Source organism: Marmota monax, unplaced genomic scaffold (assembly GCF_021218885.2).
Source record: "Marmota monax isolate L192 unplaced genomic scaffold, Marmota_monax_Labrador192_F-V1.1 WCK01_AAM20220418_F8-fsc00012, whole genome shotgun sequence".
NCBI lineage: Eukaryota > Metazoa > Chordata > Mammalia > Rodentia > Sciuridae > Marmota > Marmota monax.
The window spans coordinates 22,760,305-22,781,450 of record NW_026695227.1 but is presented as its reverse complement, the minus strand read 5'-3'; the positions used below and the strand labels follow the sequence as shown (position 1 = coordinate 22,781,450).

The following is a 21,146-nucleotide window of genomic DNA, read 5'->3' as shown; positions in this document are numbered from 1 at the left end:
GATGGAGGTTCACCCCAGGAAGATTATGTGAGGAGATGGAGGGGTAACATCCTGTGAAGTTTGAGGCAGACATTGGAATTTTGCTGCCATAAGCAAAGGGCTACCAGAAGCTGGAAGAGACAAGGAAGGAAATGTTCTCTTTAGGTGCCAGAGGGAACATGGCCCTCTGACACCTTGATTATGAGCACCTCCAGGACTTTGAGACAATAAGTTTCTGTTCTTGGTCATCTAATTTGTGGAATATACTTATGACAGCCCTAAAAAACTAATATATATTATTTTTAGTATATAAGTAGTATAACATTATTTAAAATTAATAATATGTGATTAAACTTTAATTTACAGTTTTTCCTCAAATTTATTCGACAATAAAGTCCTTTTTAATGAAACTTCTACAAACATTCCACAGAACACTATAGGTATAGTTGTTTTTTTTAAATACTCTTAACTTTTATCTGTATTTTGTTTTCTATTTAGATTTAATTCTACTTCTTACATTTAAAATACTTCAAGCTTTTCTTACTTAGCCTCTTTGTCATTAAATATCTTTTTTACTTATTCTAATTTATTATATATGACAGCAGAATGCATTACAATTCATATTACACATATAGAACACAATTTTTCATATCTCTGGTTGTACACAAATCAGAGTTACACCATTCCATTCGTGTCTTCATACATGTACTGAGGTTCATGATGTCCATCTCATTCCAACATCTTTCCTACTCCCATGCCCCCTCCTTTCCCCTCCCACCCTTTGTCCTATCTAGTGTTCATTTAATCCTCTAATGACCCCCTGCCCCCAACCCCATCATGAATCAACATCCTTATATCAGAGATAATATTTGACATTTGTTTTTTTTGGGATTAGCTAACTTCACTTAGCATTATATTTTCCAACTCCATCGATTTACCTGAAAATGCCATGATTTTATTCTCTTTTAATGCTGAATAATATTCCATTGTATATATATGCCACATTTTTTTATGCATTCATCTACTGAAGGGCATCTAGGTTGCTTCCACAGTTTAGCTATTGTGAATTGTGCTGGTATAAACATTGATGTGACTGTGTCCCTCTAGTATGCTATTTTTAAGCCCTTTGGTTAGTAGATATATCTTAAGTATATCATAATTCTACAAATTTTCCTTTTAAAACATTGATCACACTTTTTCTTATAAAACAGTATCTTATTTCCGACTATATGATAACAGTCTTAAGTCAAGGAACATATCAAACTCATCCTTATACAGCCTACATGTAATGATTACCAACTGACAAGATATGAACAGAAATGGCTTTGATGGAATTTGGACCAAGAATTTCTTGTCCTTTTATACCACACATGGAAGTTCTTTTCCTTCAAACTGGCATGGAATTCTTGATTTGGCATGCACGTTGTAGCACTGGTTGCTGAGATTCTTTCTGATTTTTCAATCTCCTATCATCACATAATGGCTTTTTTAAGTTATCAGCTTAAATGTGTTCATTAAGCACATATCATGCCAGTCACTATGCTACAAGCTATCACTGCAAAATTTTTTCAGTACTAACAACAATTCTGATTTTTACATGGTGGAAAATTGAGGTGAATGAAAGTAAAATAATTTGCACCAAAAAATTCAGAAGATCAGCTAGTGAGAACTAGGCTGCAAAGCCAGGTTGGTCTTATTCTAGACTCTGAATTTTTTTTCGTAGTATACCATGCTGCCTCTATTTCTGCAAGAACTGTTAAAAAGTCAAAGTAGAATCCAAAGTAGCAGGATTGTCTTTTGTTCAATACATCTTGAACAATAAATTTTGCAACATCTCTAGGTTCCTAAGTAAACCATATCTTAAGGTTTCAACTTCACCAACTTTCATTTTCTCTCTTGTAGCAATGCAAGCAGTTTTCAAAAATAAGTAAGACAGCTACTATATTTAAAGTATTGCTTCAAATTGTAGTAGCATAGCATTGTCACAAAGCATGTAGGGAAAGAATACAGGCCACATTGGATATTTCCCATCTGCCACAATCCTATTTGTGATTTAATCACTTTGCCAATTGAACAAGTTGCCTTATTATCTCATAAAAACCATCATAAAAGTTTCCTAAGTTATTAAAATTTTAAAAAATTGCTTTCAAGTTTAGAGAGGTAATAACACAAAGCAGAAATAAAATGTGATTCAAGTGAGAAAAGCTATTAAAAGGGTTTTCCCTTTCATCAACTTACCTCCATGACCATACCTTCTGTGCCATGTAAACTCTAAAACAAAAAGAAAAAACAATTTTGACCTAAAGCAATTCTTTGAGTTGTGGTTTCAAACATTATTCAAATAACTGAGATGCTAGTTAATGACATTGAAGAATCAGTCTTTCACCTTTAGGGTAGAAGTATCTCTACATCAATACAGATGTTTTATTCTTATCCTTACATTTATAGTTGCAGCAAAGTTTTAATCAATAAAATTAATATAAATTTTTGGTCCTAACAAGATAATTTTTATTTCACCCATATAAATAAGACTTTGAAATAATAACATTTCCAATTTTTCTGGATTGTATTTATATTACATATGTGTATGCATATTATATATGCAATTATTTGTGTGCATGTGTGTATAATTATTATAGCTATAAAAATACATAGTTATCAATGTCATTAAAATTCTTAAGTAATAATAAAACTCTTTTTTTTGGATTATGGAGTCAGCATAATAAAAATTACCACCCAAAATAAAATACCATTTTTATTTCCTTAAAAATATGTTAAGAATAGGATAGAATGTTTCTCAGTTTTATCATTCAAGCAATCAGTAAAGGTTGATGTAAAAGGAAGAGACAGCAATGTCTTGAACTTCAGCAACTCAATGAGTCTGTGCTGAGTTAAGGTCATTGAGATGAAGGTATCAGAAAGACTGATTGTTAGAAAATACTACTTTCAGATACAAATATGATGCATCTTTCCTTGAAGGAAATATCTCTGAGTGGTTCATATTTGTCTTCAAATGACAGACCTATAATATTTGTCCTAAAAACTGGAACACTCTCACAACTATTTTGGTATTGTGAATGTGCCTACATACATTGTAAATTATTTTCAACATTATTTACCTATGATTAACTAAAGTAGACAAATATATGTACAATTCAATATTGTGTTGGACCCACTCATAATCACTCTCAAGAAGTGACTATTAATTTACAGAAACTTTATGAATCATTTGTTAAACACATAATCAACATTTATATTATTATTAAATTACAAATAAATAAATTATATTTAAAAAGGGAACACATGTTTAAAATCATTACTTTAAAAATATTTTAACTGCATTTCACTGTTGAATTTATTTAAGTATATCACTATCTGGATGGTGAAAATAATCATTTAATAATGAACTAGACACATCATTTCCAAATTAAATGACAATAAGTTGAAACTGACCATCCTGAGAAGATTTACTCTCAGGAATAGACAAATGCTTCATGCCAGGAATCCCTCCCCTTAGATATTCAAATTTTAAACAGTTACCATCACAATACCACATGAGGTAACAAAATCCTATCAATTTTAATTGAAAGTAAAATTTTTAAAAAATAGGGCTAACCCTAACATTAAATTTATTTACTTATATGAACCAGAAGTCAAAAGAAAACATTAATTTTGTCTTCATACAAGCAATTTAGTGAAATGCAAAACATATGGATTATGTGGGCATAAATTATGGAAAATATACAAAGGATATTCTTACCTGCTAGACAGGTTGTAAAAGAGATTATCATCAGATGACTGACCAGCAACCACATTTTCATCTTGTGTTTAATAGAAATTCGTTCAATTTTCCAAAAAAATAAAAAGAAAATAAAAAGCTTTAGCTGTTTGGCAGTTGGGTAGTATTAAACACCTGCATGAAGAAAGGAGAAAAGAAATGGAAGGAGGGGAGGGGAAATGTAGGGGCAGGATTAGGAAGAAAGGAAAGAAGGAAAAATATTTATCATTTGGGGCCAACAACATTGTTAATTCTATTTTATTTTGTACTTCTTGTTTGTAGAATAATTTTTAGCTTATTTAAATACATCTGTAGACACTGTTGTAATGAAAAGAGTAGATTTAATATCACAGGGCTGACATCCAGTACCCACCCTGGGCATAAGCAAGTCACTTAACAGGTGTGTGTTCGAGTTTCTTTGAATCACTGAGTATAATAATCCTTTCAACAAATAGTACAATTGTCAACATTCCAATATCTATCATTTTTACTGAAAATTAAATTTAATTGAAGTGCTGATAGAAAGATTCATTTAAAGATGTATTTGTACTAAAGCTTTGTAAACACATAGGTATCATACAGGGTGATGTTAGTACTACCTGTTGGTGGTTTGTGAAGAATTTTTGCGACAGTGCTGATTTTTAATACAAAACATAATTAAGAATGTATTCATTCTTCCTTCTAACTTTCACTTTCATTCATTCATTCAACAATTAGTAAATTACTCAGGTATGTCAGCAAAGACGAATCTAGTTCAACAATCAGATCTCTAAAAGTTAGGGAGACCTCTTTAAAGACAAGGAGACAAACTTACTAATGTAAACTAAGCTATAAAACTATGCAACTGTCTAATGAAAATATCTTGCTCTTACAAATTTTGCAAAAATCAATGAGCATGACTTAATGTCTTTTCAAATTGAAACTCTTATTGGCTCCTACTGTTGAGATTTCACCCAGGGCCTTGGAATATCTTATGGAAATGAGGGGCCCCACAATTTAAGTTTTGTTAGCTGCATCTGTGACTAAGCATACAGATAAGATGTGAATCAAGAGAAAGGCAGAGTTTCTTGGTCTGAAGAAGTTCCTAGGTCAGTGGAAATAGAGATAGATACACAAATCAGTATAATGAGATAATTATTTGGACTTGCATGCTATTAAATTTGAAAAATAATGTTAATCATTTTAATTGAAATCATTGTAAAGTACAGCACTATGAACATGTGCCCAAGTGTGGCAGGCAGGACATGAAAGTGGAGATGCTGTACTCTAAGATTTAAGTCATTCAATTACTTTGTAAACCCATTTATTCCTGAGACTCCTTGAGAACAATACATCACCAGGCCATTAAGACCTCTTCAGTAGGAGCCAACAAGAGTTTCAATTTGAAAAGACATTAAATCATGTTTCAAGTGTTTTAAAATAGAATGACGGAAATCTCATGTCCTAGAAATGAGTAGAAAACATCAGGTAATATGCAGCAAGAAATAATTCTAAAAAAATAACTTAATCATGTAGTATTCAACATAGAAATATACTTGAGTATTATCCAAAACAGCAAAAACAAAATTTTACTGATTGCTCATATTTCACTAACATGCTGAAGAGAAATATTGGCTCCAGTTAACTTAGTTATGATGGATTTTGAGAACCTTGATTTTCAAGAATTCTAACACTTTGCAAATGTTTACTGGCAGCACATGAGTCAGGATAAAATAATTTATTACATTCAGTATATTGAAATTATTATTAACCTCCAATTATTAATCTATTTATATAAAAATTTGAATTGGTATCTTAAAGAACACAATGGAAATGGGTCAAATTTAAGAAGAAAATATTTAGAATATGAAAGCAGAAAAAGTACCCCACAGATAATTTTTAATTGTTGATATTAATTTATGACCAATTTATTTCTCTTAGAGAGTCTGAGAAGATATGAACTATACATCTGTATAGACAATATAAAATCTAGAATTTTTATTTTAGTTTTCTTTTACTAAGCAGGACTGACCAGAAAGAAAAATAAATAGTATAAGAAAGATGAAGAATGAAGAACAAATCTTTTGGGTACAGGAGAATCAATGAAATGACCTGTGGAAGGGTTAGCTTTTTATTTCAATGAAGCAGAGTATAATTTGTATCTAAATATAGATCTAGAGGAGAATAATTAGAATGTGTGCAGATTGGCTGTGTCTTTCTAAGCTTTCTCAGACACACACAAATGTGCCCTTGAGCATTTTCTTGGTCCTTTGGTTTCTAACTCTTCCCCTTAGGGTATGCACAATAATGAGGATAACCTCCTTTCATGAAGAGAAAGGTAGAAAACACAAATAGTAACTTGTGTAAAAACTGTTGTCTTTATCAATTAAAAAAAAAAGTTGACTTGGACAACATATTGCAAAAAGTTACAAATCACAAAGCATGTACAGCTTAATGGCACCAACAGTGATTACTGGGTTTTAAAAGTTCTAATTTATTTACTATTATACTATTTATTATCATTTAAAACTCTAAATGACTCTCACAGATATTCAAATTTAAGAGCAAGGGATCCTGTCACAGTTTGGGTATTGAGTGAAAAGGAAGTGCCAGTGACCAGAGAGAAAAGGAAATAGAGGTGAAGAATGAAGTTCTAGTCCTCTGAATGTGTCCTTGAGAGTTTTCGTTCTGATGGTCTGTGGCAGGGAGATTTACTCATTAATTTTATAGATAGTCTAAAAAAGTGGAGCAAGTCTTAAGAAAGATTGGTTGTGCTCACACAGAGCAAGTGATTTTAGGAAACTGAAAACAAAATACAGACCATTTCTTTTTAGGTCTAGCATGTTATTTAACACTTCATTCTCATAACAATCACAGTATGGGGGAACTTGTGCCATAAATAGTAAAAATAATCCAAGAGAAAGCCAGATAGATTTTGTCTAAATTTTACCCCAGTAATTCTTTAGTTTGCAATTTGGGACAAGTTACTCAAACTATGACTCTCATTTTCCTCACTTCTAAGATATAAAAAAATGTCTATTTCCTAGGACTGCTATAAGGGTTACATGATAATTTGCATGTGAGATATTTAGTATGGTTTTTTGGTAAATATTAGATTATTATTCTACTAGGCCATATACCTGTCAGGGCAGGGGATATGTTTCTCCTTCATTATTATGGCTCACATATATATTAGCCATATATATGGCCCATTCATTCTTTCATTATGTATAATATATATATATATATATATATATATATATATATATATATATATATATATATATAATTATTTATATATATACACATGAAATCATGTATATGACTTATATACATACATATATATGTATGTGTGTATATATATTATATTTCTATATATATATATATATATATATATATATATATATATATATATATATATATAATGAAATAATGAATGGACCATGTCCCTTATATATTCCAAAGCTCTTGTCATAAACAAACTGATATTTTATTTTATTTTCCTTAAATAAGGATAATATGGTGACACTAGGTATCAAGAACTGTCTCTTCTTGAGGCTTTGATCTTAGAGATTATAATGACTTAAAGATATTCTAAGTATCAGTATTCTAAAGCATTGTTAGATATGCAGTTAGGTGAGTGTTGATGGAAAACTATCTTTCAGTTTGAATATATGCACACTCTAATCAGAATGCAGAGTTGTTTCATTGTTTTGAGCCTCTCTGTCTTAACAATGCCATCTCCTCCTTCAAAATGTTGCCATTTAAGTAGGACAGTGAGCCATCACTCCAGCAGCACTTAATTTAATTCACTTAATGGGTTTCTTGTGGGTTGGGTATAAAAGCACCTTTCACATCTTGTTTACACATGTGTTTTCTGTTGGTGATTTGCTCTACCGTGTTACCTGTAGTCCAGTCATCCATGACTCCTGATCACATCCCTCAGCAGCACAGTAGAGAAGCTAAGCTCATTCCTGCTAATGTGGAGGAAACTGCCCTTTCTAGTTCTCTCTTTTTTCTTTTTTTTTTTTTTAATTTTTTATTGTGGGTTGTTCAAAACATTACAAATTTCTTGACATATCATATTCCACACTTTGATTCAAGTGGGTTATGAACTCCCACCTTCACCCCATACACAGATTGCAGAATCACATCAGTTACACATCCATTGATTTACAAATTGCCATACTAGTGTCTGTTGTGCTCCGCTGCCTTTCCCATCCTCCACCCTCCCCCCTCCCCACCTCTCCCCTCCCCTCCCCTCCTCTCTCTCTACCCCCTCCACTGTATAACCCTGAGGGTCTCCTTCCATTTCCATGCAATTTCCCTTCTCTCTCCCTTTCCCTCCCACCTCTCATCCCTGTTAAATGTTAATCTTCTTCTCCTGCTCTTCATCCCTACTCTGATCTTAGTTACTCTCCTTATATCAAAGAAGACATTTGGCATTTGTTTTTTAGGGATTGGCTAGCTTCACTTAGCATAATCTGCTCTAATGCCATCCATTTCCCTGCAAAGTGCTGGCGAGGATGTGGGGAAAAGGGTACACTTGTACATTGCTGGTGGGACTGCAAATTGGTGCAGCCAATTTGGAAAGCAGTATGGAGATTTCTTGGAAAGCTGGGAATGCAGCCACCATTTGACCCAGCTATTCCCCTTCTTGGTCTATTCCCTAAAGACCTAAAAAGAGCATGCTACAGGGACACTGCTACATCGATGTTCATAGCAGCACAATTCACAATAGCAAGACTGTGGAACCAACCTAGATGCCCTTCAATAGACGAATGGATAAAAAAAATGTGGCATTTATACACAATGGAGTATTACTCTAGTTCTCTCTTGAAGAAGTAGCACTCAGCAAGTCACAGCCCCTCTCTGGCCTCCATGGGCCTAGCAGGGTTGCAGCAAATGAAGGGACAGAGGAAGAAAACATGCAACTCTAACAAATGTGCCAGTTACAGAGGCAGATTTCTTCCATCTCCATAACTGAAATAACAGAATGATCAGAAGCCAGCATGCATTCCTGTCCCCGAGGCCATTGTGGGCTGGCCAGTCCCTGAATTTCTTGCCTTTCAGAGAGCCCTGTGACTCTTATACTCCCCAATCTGGCATCAGGCTATTGGATATCGTATCCCACAATCCATCAGAGCTCTGTGGGTCTCTGGTGACTTGCTCATCATTGATATACTGGGGCTGTACTAATGTCCAAATGAATTCAGCTTACTCTTTTCAATAGTACTCTTTACTAAATCTCTTAACTATGTATTGAAACAACAGTGCCTTGTTATGTGGTAAAACAATGCAATAGGAACACTCTCTCTTTTTCATCTCCCCATGCCTGTCTTTCTCTCTCCCTCTCCCTCTTTGCTTTAGATAATTCTAGGGTTCTTGTTGAGAAATGAGCACCATAGCCAGATACACATTCTGTCTGGACAGACACTGTCTAGCTCTTCTTTATGTTCTTAGGCAAGATAGCTCAAATAAATTATTCAGAACAGCATCAACAATACATAAGCAGGCATTTAGTCACTAACAATTATTTACAAAATATTTAATACTGCTATGTAATGAAAATGTGCTCCATCAAGACCAATAAAACAAAATTTTCAGTGCACTGATGGTTTACTTTATCTACATTGAGGGGAAACTAGATTCCAGGAACACTGAGAAAATACTCAGATATATTAGCAAGTAGACCCATCACTGTTTTAAAAAGAAAAAAAATTCTTGACTTTTTTTTAAAATCTTCAACACAACCAATGAAAGGTTATTTTAAAAGGTTAATCAGCATCCATAAAATTTCACCTGGTTCCTCATCCCCATCACTCTGTTTTGGTTCTGAAGAACATTTGCTATTCGAGTTCTATTTCCAGAAAATGTTTCAAAGAAGGTTGTTAGAGATAAGCACAGATTATTCTAGTTGAAAGACACCAATACCTCTTACTCATCAATTCAAAACTGGGGGACATTTTATTCTCAGAATCAAACTAAAATACTGCCCCTGCTGCTCCATCTCTTAATCTTCCCAGTGTTAGTTGCCCAGTCTGTAAAACTGGACATCCTCCTTCTAATTTAGAGAATTATTGTGAGGATTAAGTAATTTGTATATGTGCAGATGTACTAGCTTATGACATGTGCTCATAATAGTGGAATAAAGATGAGTAAATGAAAATTCCTGGGAATAAAATGGTTTTTGAATTTTTAAAACACTACTTTTTAAGAAAGGGATAGTATGTATTTAAATGCTAAGTTCATTAAATACTTTCATATAAGTATTATGTCTCTCCATTAACTTTCAGATTGTTAAATACAACTTAAAAACAGATGACACAACTTTCTTCAGCTGAATAGTGGTATGTTTTAGAATTTCAGCTTTGGCTTCACAGTGACTTCTTTAAACTATCATCAAATTGTTGCTATTTCTGTTTAACCTTTTATTCTGCAAACTCACACATAATGTTTGAACAACTAACTGATATTGTCAAATATATTTAATAAAAAGATCTAAGAACATTGTGCTCTGAGCCAAGGAATACAAGACATGCTCAAGGAAAATCCTCCACTTTCTAAAAATTATTATATAAGTAGTATCCTTTCTTTGTCAAAATAGAATAGTATATTGCTTGACTAGTAGACAAAGCTCCAAAGGTTTGCAATGGTCTTCAGATTACAAGAATTTAGCCCCTGACATAACCTATCATGTGACTGCATGTGAAGGATACCTGAACAAAGAAGCCATACAATATATTTGCAAATATTTTTAAAAATATAACACGTGGGAAGTGTGAAATTTAACAAATCACAGGATACCGGGGAGGGAAGGAATCCAGAGGCTCTTTGCAGATACGGATATTAATTTAGTGCTGACAGCACAGCCTGTGTGCATTTTGCAGAACTGATGCTAACATCTTTGATAATTGGATTTATGATAAAGTTAATTACTCTTTTATTTTTTTAAATGATGTAATGCATCCAGAGGAACTCCAAAATAGTGTAATCACATTTATAGTATTTATAGCATGTTTTTTACAATGGTGTCACACAGGACCATCACTGAAGCAGCTGTGTTTATTCACTGGATTTCAGGAAACCATCACTATTACTTGGTAGAATAAATAGAAAGTCCTATGAAGATTTTGTCACACATTGTAGGAGTGTGTGTATGTCATTAGGTACTTCATAAAACTTGAGAAAATGCAGAAAGGCCCTGCTGATTCCAAACTCTCTCTCACAGGAAACTGATATGGTGCCAATATCACAGTTATTTTTCTCGAAACTACAAATCCTGAGATGCTAAAGGAAAAAAAAAGAGTAATAATGAGCAAATCAAGCAACAACATGACTTCTTGATCATTGGAAATTTCAAGAATCTTATTCTAAATCAATGAACAATGGAGGTGATGTTTTATTAGGCAATATTCACATGCATATTTATGGGATTCCACTCAACCTCTTTCTTTTCAACACATTAATAAAAATCAGTTTGCTACTCAAGGGCAAACCCAAATTTTATTTTACTCTGAGTCACCAGAATTAAGTGCAAGGTTTGTCAAAAATTGTTGTTGAAAATCTAAATGAGTATTCAACAAAAATGTGGTAAACATGGTAGGCAAGTTTAACAGGAATTGAGGGACAAGGGGAAGTGCAATTGATAATACCCTGTGGTAAAGGATTTACAGGAATGAGGAGGGAAAGAAACTGGATTGAGTCAGATGATAAACAGGAGAAAGGAAGTGTAGCAAGGTAACTCAGATACACGAGGAGAATTCAGGAGCAAGCAACACACAAAAACACATTCACACATGCTTAAAATGCTGCAAATCACTAATTGATATATTCTTTCATATGATCCTGTCCCCAACTACCTGAGAATTTTAGAGATGGACAAGTAATAGGGATCATGTGGGTTGCCCAAAGACAAGCAGCTAGTGACAGAACCAGGATTTGAATCCTATTCCAGACAGTTTTTAATCTCACATTTTTATTGCTTAATTTAAAAAAAGATATTTAAAATATGTTCTTGCTTTAGATCTCAATAAAGGATATTTTATGTATTTAATGATTAACATAGTTTTCATGACTATAGGCCAGGGTTCTGCAAAATAAAGTCTAGGAGCCACCTGTCTTAACAGCATTGGGGTGCACTTGTTAATTAGACAAGAGTCCTGAGCAATTCATAAAAATAATCAGTTTCTGAGGATAACCCAAGTATCAACAGTTAGATAAAACTTCCCAAGAAATAGATGGTTCAAGAATTATTGAAGTAAGCACAATAAGTAAAGGTTGTAATATTTCTACCACTCCCAGAGACAATCTATAGGTGAATTTGTGCATACAAGTGTGTTCTAAGACCACGCCTTCAGGCAATGCACTTTAAATAATGCTATGTCCATGTAAGAATATACTACAATGAATCACACTTGCATATATATAATTATAATGCACTAATTTAAATAATAATAATGATGCTGATAATAAAGAGCTACCAGTAGAGCAGACCAAGCAGATCAGTGGGAAGGAGGAAGAGAGAAAAAGGGAAGGTACTGAGGAATAAGACTGATCAAATTATGTTCCTATATTAATGTGGCATAATGAATTCCACTACTAAGTATGATTATAATGCACCAACAAAAAATTATAAAAATCTAAATAAAAATCAGAAGATATGAAACATTTAATAGTCTATCTCTGTCTCTTAAAATTATGTCTGTATTCTACTTCGGCAGTTAGCCACCCAGACAAAATAGTCTGTCTACATCTGATTAACTTTGCCATATCATAATGAAAAAGGTGTTTTGATATGGGGCTTTGAGTAATATCTGGAAGGGTTCTAACATTTTTAAGAGACAAACTCATTGGACTATAATGACCTGACTGTGCTTTTCACTTCTCTTGTTGCTCAACTGCCATTCAAATGGATCTGCGATAACAGGACTACTACAAAGGAATGTGTGCTGTGATACCTTCCATGTGAATCATATAAAAAAATCCAAAGTTGGATTTAATAAGTCTTTGACAGCAGAAAAAAATTCCCATGCCAGCAAGACTGAATGTTCAAACTTCTTTCCCTTTTGCTCTCACAGGGTTGCACAAAAGGACAAGACCTGTGAAGAAACAGTGCCAGATGGAAGAGCCCACTCAATTTACACTGGGAGTTTTTAAGGTCCTCCCGAGCTTTAATATTCCCTCCGTATGGCTTTATTCCTCTGTGGAGATGCCCACATCTAATAAAAAGCCTTCATCGCTGCTGTCATTTCTGCTTCCAGAGGCTCTTCTCTAAGCCATTTGCTCTCATGTTTCTGCAAAGGCTCAAGATGTTAACAGCTGCTCCATACTGCACAGTACCTTTATGTTCTGCACGTAAAAGAGCAGGCACTGATTCTACTCCACCTGTCCAAGGGCACATTGAGATTCTTAATGCCTTCTGACAAAAGACCCATACATATAAGAATGAGGTTGATAATCTTTTAATTCCTATGTAGCTGTTCGGGTTAAGAGATACGCAGAAGACATGTCTCCTCCTGGGAGAGCATGGTGTGATCATGACAGTCTATTTTGTAAATAAAAGGGAAGAATCACTGAATGTAGCATGTTATATCAGTACATGACCTAAGGAGCCATTTATAGGTAAACCATTAAAGTCCTTATTCCTAGAAATAGCACAAGATAATTTTTTAAAAATGCACTTCAATTTTTAAAATTCAACAAGCATTTCTTTTTAAACACATATAAGTGGAGTTCAATGAACGTTTGTGTAATTTTACCACTTAGACATCCATATTTATTGTATGCTGTTCTAAGACCAGAAAATTTGATTCATTTTCTTTGAAGAATTTACAAAAAAGTAATCACATAAAGGTAGATGGAATGTGATTTTTTTTTTCTTGCAGAACTGAGGATTGAACACAGGGGTGCTCTACCAGAGAGCTAAATACCCAGCTTTTTAATTTTTTTTTTATGTTGAAACAGGGTTTCAGTAAGGTACCCAAGCTGGCCTTGAACTTGTGATCTTCAGCCTCCACAGTAGCTGGGATTGCAGGTATATGCCAGTGTGCCTAGCTGTTGGATGCTAATTTTTAAATATTCATTCATTTATTACATATGTTTCGAAGTATCTACCATGTCCAGAAATTATGAAAGAGCAGCATAAGTATTGGTAGATCAGAGATAAATATTCAGCAAGGAAATTTCTAAATATGCTTCCCAACATCAAGAACTCCCTTGTGCATTTTTCTACCTACATTACCTAACATTATGCCTTGTACACTGAGGATACATAATTAATATACATTGAATAAATTTATTGGCTGATGAAAAACAGCAAATCTTTGTTCCATATTTGACAAACAGATCCACATGAACAGAAAGAAGTAGCAACAGTGAAGTCATAAAGTAGAAAAATAAAGGTCACATTCAGAAAACTTTATAGATTTGTATGACCAGAGCATACTCTCCTGGGATCACTTAAGTTGTAGGAGAAGTATGGTTAAATTGCAGGAGGATAAAGGCCATGGGTTGAACTTTTGGTTTCTTCCCCTAGTAATGAGTGGCTGGTGAATAGTCCTGAAAGAAAATATTATCCCAATATTTAACCTTAAGCGCTCTGGTTTATGACAGCTCTGTGCTGCATACTCCTTTCAAAGGCTCTATTACTATTACTGGAAAGGACACTGGAGAGACTCCCTAAGTCCTGAATCCTGAAGCCCTAGGGGTGATGAGGTGTTGGATTTATATTGACAACACAGTGTTGAGTCCTACAGAGAGCTTGGTCTATTTTTATTCATATTTGTATAAAATTTAATTAAGTAGCCAAGAGGACAAAAGTAAATACATGCATACTTTCATATAAAATTACAGAAAAAAAAGATATGAATCATGCAAAAACTGAAATTTAAAGGACTGGGATTCCACAGCTCCTGATAAATCTTCATTTATTCTCTATGAATGTACATGTTTTATTATATCAAATCAAAGTTTTAGCAAACAACAAATACTAATTAATTTCCTACTATATGAAAGACTCTTATATGTCTCAGTTGGTAAAAGAAATAGAGGCAAATTGTCAAACCTTAGAAGCTTAGATTCTAGTTAGGTACAAGCATGAGAAACATCTCTCTAAATATACCTTTTAATCCCTACCACCAAGAGGAAGCAATGTCTATATATTGCTTATTTTAAGGAACATATATCCAGATTTCTGAAGCTTAGTGCACAATGTAAATAATATAAAATTAGATTTTACTTTCAGAAAATATAACTGTCTTGTCCTTCGCTGGCTCAAAATTTATCAATGATACATCATCATTTCATAACTCACTCAACAAATATTACTGAATAATTTTTACAGACATTATACTAGGCCATAGAAATAAAAAGATCTATTTAAAAGTCCTAGCTTAGTAGTAAAGATAATCCACTCTATCTTGCAACTTGCAAACCAGGCTGCACTTTAAAAGCATAAGTATTGACTCAATTAATAAACATAACCCAATAATGTAGCTACTAAGATTAACCTCAGCTTAACTATAAGAAAAGTCTCATATACATTTCGGGACCAAGATCAAAATTCATTTTTACAGGAAATGGTCTTCTTGTACAATCTTCTCCTCAGAGGACTTTTCCCTTGTCTGAAGTCTGGGAGCAACTATTTGGCTTTCTCAGTAAAACCTTATTATTATGTACTTGTTTATTGCTATGGTTTAGATCTGGAATGTACAACAAAAGCTCAGGTGTTAAAACCTTGGTCCCCAATGCAGCAACGTTCAGAGGTAGGGCTCTTGGGAGGTGATTGCATCAGGAGGACTCTGATGTCCTCAGTGGATTAAGCCATGGGTATTCATAATTCAATGTGGTATTACCAGTGGTAGAAACTGTAGGAGTTGGGTCCCAGTTGAAGGGAGTGACTCCTTGGGGGCATGCCCTTAGGGTCTATCTCTAATTTCTGGCTCGTCCTCTCTCTCCATCCTCTCTCTGCTTCCCACTGCCATGAGGTGAACAGCTTTTCTCTGTCCTGTTCCTCTGCCATGTTGTAGTAATGCCTCACTACAGGTCCAGAAATAATGGGGCTGACCAATCATGGACTGAAACATCTGAAATAATGAGTCAAAATAAATGTCTCCTCTTCTAAGTTGACTATCTCTGGGATCCTGTCCCAGAGGTGAAAAGCTGACTAATAGAGAAAATTCCTATCTGAACTCTTGGAGAAACTGTTGCACTCAGTCATACCTTATTGTTATGTTCTTGCTTATTTTTTAAATGCAAGGCCACTTACAACTGAATATAGTTATATTTTATTACAAAAATATTTGAAGACAATTTCAGAGGATTAGAAAAACAATATTTTGAAGAAGTAACTTGTTTGCTGAGATTTGATATTTTATGAAGTCTTAATGGCTTATGAAGATAATTAATAAGTAGAAAACAATATCCGACCATAAAACTGGTCAGCAAACTGGACCTATAGTTATGACATTTTAGATTTTTTTATTATATAATAGTGAGATTGAGAGACAAGTACAAACTGCAGATATAATCAGTACTGATTTGTTTGGCTAGATGGCTTTTTGGAAAGTTATGCTAGCATTTGGGAAATGGGAAAAATAATGCTTATGAGAATTAGATGAAAAATGTACACAAGACATATTATAGTTTCTCTTTATTAGCTAGATTGTAAATTACTAAGGAAAAAGAACATGATTTATACAAGTCTTCATATTTCTAATAGGGGTTAAATACTTTGCATAGTGTATGGATCAATAAATGAATAAGTGTGTGTGTGTGTGTTTAATAAGAGAGATTTAAGGAGTTAGGGTTGTGGCTCAGTGGCAGAGCACTTGCCTTGTACATGTGAGGCACTGGGTTTAATCCTCAGCACCACATAAAAATAAACCAACAAAATAAAGATATTGTGTCCATCTATAACTAAAAATTTAAAAGTTTTTTTAAAATAAGCAATTTAAGTGTCATCGAAGGTATCTGATAATTAAAATGAAAAACACCTATAAATAGCTATAAATGAACTTGTGTTCATTCTGAGCTCTTGAAACAGAAGAATCATTATATAATACTTAATATTGGTTGAGGGTAAGTCAATAATTTTTTATAATTGGGAGAAAGGGTACAATAGGACTTCTCTTTGAGACCTAATGACTTTTCTAATGCAGTGCAGTTGCCACTATAATTCACAATGTAGATATACAAAATCAATGGTATACTTAGCAATGTGAAAACATTTACAGCAATTTTAGTTATTTTAATATACTGAAGAACCTATTATGTACAGTGAATGGGTCTTAGGGTTTCAACTGATCCAAGATATAAAGCCTTTGGCTTCTTCAAAGAAGGTAAGGATCAGTGAGAGATGAACACTGAGTGGATGGTGCCTGTGGAGACAGTGGAAATAGGCAGTGAGGGAGGAATTCAGGGAGGAGTCTTTTAGTTTGTCCTTTGTAGTAAAAAATGCTGCTATTTGGCAAAGGAGAGGGAGAATTTTGGTGGGAAAATGAGTTTGCCAAGAAATAACTTTAGAGCATGTTAGATTTCTGTTTCCTGATAGACATCCAAGTGGAGGTACCAAATAAACATTTTTGAATAAATGAGAACAAAATTTGGAGGTGAGATAGGAGTTGTAAAAAGCCAGCACAGGACTATTGAGATGTGACCTGTATAGCAATAATATTTGAAGTGCAGTAGTAGATATTTGTTTTATGCAATGGATAAGTTAAAGGGAGAAAATGATGCAGCAGAAATGTAAATCTAAATTTATTTTTCCCCCATCATAACTCTCAAAAACTAACAAAATAAAACAAGGGAGAAAACTGTGACAGCTGTCCCTGTTGGCAGGATCCCTAAGCTCTTTGCTCTCTGCCAGATTATTGAATTGCTCTACAAGTTTGGAGAAATACTTTTGGCCTTTATTCTGCATTTCTTCCTGAAATAAAACAAAATTTTTAAAAATTCCTTTCTGGGTGGTTTAGAGATCTAAGGAATATCTCCACTAAAATTTCAGTTTCCTAGGACAAAGATGTTAGAAACTTAGAGATCATAGAATACAGATATTTCTCCTCTCCTATTTTTGTGTACTAACTTTGAGTATATACTCCAAGGTTTATTATAGCTATTCAAAGACTTTTAATCTTATTCAATAGTGGATCGGTGTTGAATTCAATATGTCCAAATTTTTGTCTCTGAGTTTTGTGTTATCATTGACATTTTAAGTGAGGTTGATTTAGCTTGAAACCTAAATTTTTAACTTGACTATGCATAAGGATATAATGATCTACACAGTAAAGATGAAGAGGAAGGTTTCACATTTAAAATCAAAGCTTTGTCCAAAAGGCAATATTTTTTACTCGAATCGTCTAAGGGGCCATTCATTCTTCATTTATATTTGAACTATATGTAAAATACTTAAACCAGGATGTTCCTTTTTAATATTTTATGTATTTTATGTAATATGTCAGTAGACGATTGATGTTTTTAATACAATCTTGTCTTTATTTATCTGCCTGTTGCTTTCATTTGTCTGAGTTGTATTTGTTTTGATTACTATGTCTTGAATTTCTGAGATGGAAGATTGATAATGATTTGTAGTCTGCTGAACTGAACCTTGCTGACTCTCAGCGTTCCATGGAAAGAAAAGGCACCAGTTGTTGCCCTTTATATTTCTTGGAATATATATTATATAATGAATGAGATAGTGGCAAAGTGCCTTACAAGCTTTGCAAGCTGAAAAGTTCCAAGTTTCACATTGCAAATCTCTGGTCCTTGCAAAATTAGACTTCTATTTAGGAAGGTATAAAGTAGTTGTTAAATAAATTTTGTCCTGAATCAGATTAGTATTCCTATTGTTGGGGCTGAGAAAAATGATACCCCACAGTCTAAGTATTTATTAATTTTGCAGATTATAGCCCAGCAAACAGACCACTGAATGATGCATTCACTTTTTAATTCACATTTTTATTTGTTATAAATAAAACAGTATAATTTGATCAATTTAATTCCCCAGTCCCTCCTGTTTCCCTCCCCTCCCCACCTTGTTCCCCTTCTTCTATTCTACTGGTCTCCCTTCTATTTTTTTTTTAATTTGTTCTAATTAGTTATACATGGCAGTGGAATGCATTTTGACACATTGTGTACAAATGGAGCACAAATTCTCATTCCTCTGTCTGAACATGGTGCAGAGTCACTCCGGTAGTGTAATCATTCGGGCACATAGGATGATAAGGGCTGTCTCATTCTACCATCCTTCCCATACCCACCGGCCCACCCTTCCCCTCTCTCCCCTCTACGTAATCCAAAATTCCTTCATTCTTCCCTACCCTCCTGCACCCCATCCCATTATGGCCCAACATAGCTTATCAGAGAAAATATTCGGCCTTTGTTTTTTTGGGATTGACTTATTTTACTTAGTATGATATTCTCTAGTTCCATCCATTTACCTGCAAATGCTATAATTTCATTCTCTCTTAATGCTGAGTAATATTTCATTATGTACATATATCATAGTTTCTTTATCCATTCATCTATTGAAGGGCATCTAGGTTGCTTCCACAGTTTAGCTATTGTTAATTGAGCCGCTATGAACATTGATGTGGCTGAATTACTATAGTATGTTGATTTTAAGTCCTTTGGGTATAGATTGAGGATATATTTCTTTTTTATTGCAAGGTAACACAAACATCATAAAACTTCCTATTTTCACTATTTTAAGTGTTCAGTTCAGTGGTATCCAGTACATTCACAGGGTTGCGCAACCTTCACCACTGTAAATCTCAAGAACTTTCTTATCTTTCTTACCCACAGGGAAACTCAAGTTGTTTTTAATATTGGAAACATGACCATGGTTTTCCTCCTTCCGTGAGTACCCACTAATTTATCAAAATGGGTCGCAGTATTTTATCAGATGGAGTTCCTGCTTGTACATCACGTACTTCTCATTTTTTAAGTTGCACCTTAAATATACTTTCTTGTATAACTCTCATTTTTTAGGTTGCACCTTAAATATACTTTCTTCACAGAGGTTGTCTAAGATCCCCAACCAAAATCAGAATTTTCTGTTGCACTTTCACAGTTTTCTATGACTTCCCTTCATGGTAAGTCAAGCTCTTTATGACCAGATGATTCTCCATGTCTGACTTCCCATTGATCTTCAAGCTTCAGAGTTCCATAAGTTACCATAATGCCTATAAAGGTTTTAACTGTTATAAACTCCTGGAAATATAAATTAATGCTTTGAACGTAACTATTTCAGTAACCTAAAAAAATAACAACCTAATAGTTGTGCAGAATACCTGAAGGGATAAATGGATGAGACTGAAAAGTAATGCTCTTCTAGTTGCCCGTTTTCTTCTTTGTAATCACATTCAAGCTATACCACTATGTTTCGCTTTAATATGCTTCTATTGTTTAGTTTTCAAGTATTTATAACATCTCCCATCCACCCCCATCTTTGATATTTCCTCTTATTACCCTAGTCACTTCTCACAACCTAGTAAACAATCTCCATCCCCTAGAAATTCATTAAAAGGACAGATGGGAAGTAAGAGTTTCCTGACACATCAAGTTGAAATCTTACAGAGAACTACTTGAGAAGGAATTCTCAAAAGTGTTACTATTTTATAGCTCCAGTCAAAATATTTTCAAGGGATTTCGATTCACAGGTCCTGTGGAGCACACCTGATGACACAGACCTATGGGCCCACTGGCAAGGTGAGATATGGTGGACAGCAGAGAAATAGAAGCTAGTTCTGGTCTTTGTCCACTGAGGGCTCCTCTTGTGAGTGCTTTTTATAAATGCTGGATCAGGAAGGTGATGTTGTTGCATCTCTCATACTCTTCAACCTTGTTTTGTTTGGGGAGAGCTGCTGAGCTTGTTTAGACGCTTCCTCTGTTATGTTTAATAAATTGATAAACTACACCCAAGTCACTTTATTAAACCCTGTCAAAACCTTGCTGCCTTCCCTACCAATCAGGAAATTTGATTTGACACAATACTTTCTATCCTTTCTCCTGTTTCAGCAGTGGAAATATGAAAATAATAATTATTGGCAGAAGATAAATCAAAGTCTATTTGTTTGTGTTTTGTTTATTACCACATGTCTTTAAAATCCTAACCTACACTCTAGAACAACAAGCCACATGGTAAGATCACAATCATACCCTAACTTATTCCTGTTTCTCACACACATAGGTGACTAATCTGTAATGATAGACTTGATTGATGTTTCTATTATTGCCTTTAAACACTTAAAATACTGCTTTCTAAAACTCCAATTAATATATTTATGAAGAGTCCTTTTTTTAATATATCAGTTGTTTTCACATAGTTCTTTGATAAATAAATAACTGATTTTTTACTGTGGATTATATATACACACTTATAAGGAAACTGATAGTGCTACCCACAGTTCAT

General features: G+C 34.0%; 1 protein-coding gene across 9 annotated transcripts in view; it reads right to left on the bottom strand.

The window, feature by feature from the left end:
* Cntn1 (contactin 1) overlaps positions 1 to 21,146 on the bottom strand; it is a 343,845-nt gene that overhangs the window by 153,638 nt on the left and 169,061 nt on the right. For 5 of the 9 annotated variants that reach the window (XM_046436255.2, XM_058576457.1, XM_046436256.2 and 2 more), the window contains 2 exons: positions 3,740 to 3,892; positions 2,218 to 2,250 (listed from right to left, as the gene is read on the bottom strand). In XM_046436255.2, coding sequence (XP_046292211.1) covers positions 2,218 to 2,250; positions 3,740 to 3,800 — 94 coding nt within the window. In that variant the 5' untranslated portion in view covers positions 3,801 to 3,892. The remainder of the gene's footprint in view (positions 1 to 2,217; positions 2,251 to 3,739; positions 3,893 to 21,146) is intronic. The other 4 variants (XM_058576455.1, XM_046436259.2, XM_046436257.2 and 1 more) reach the window with 1 other exon arrangement.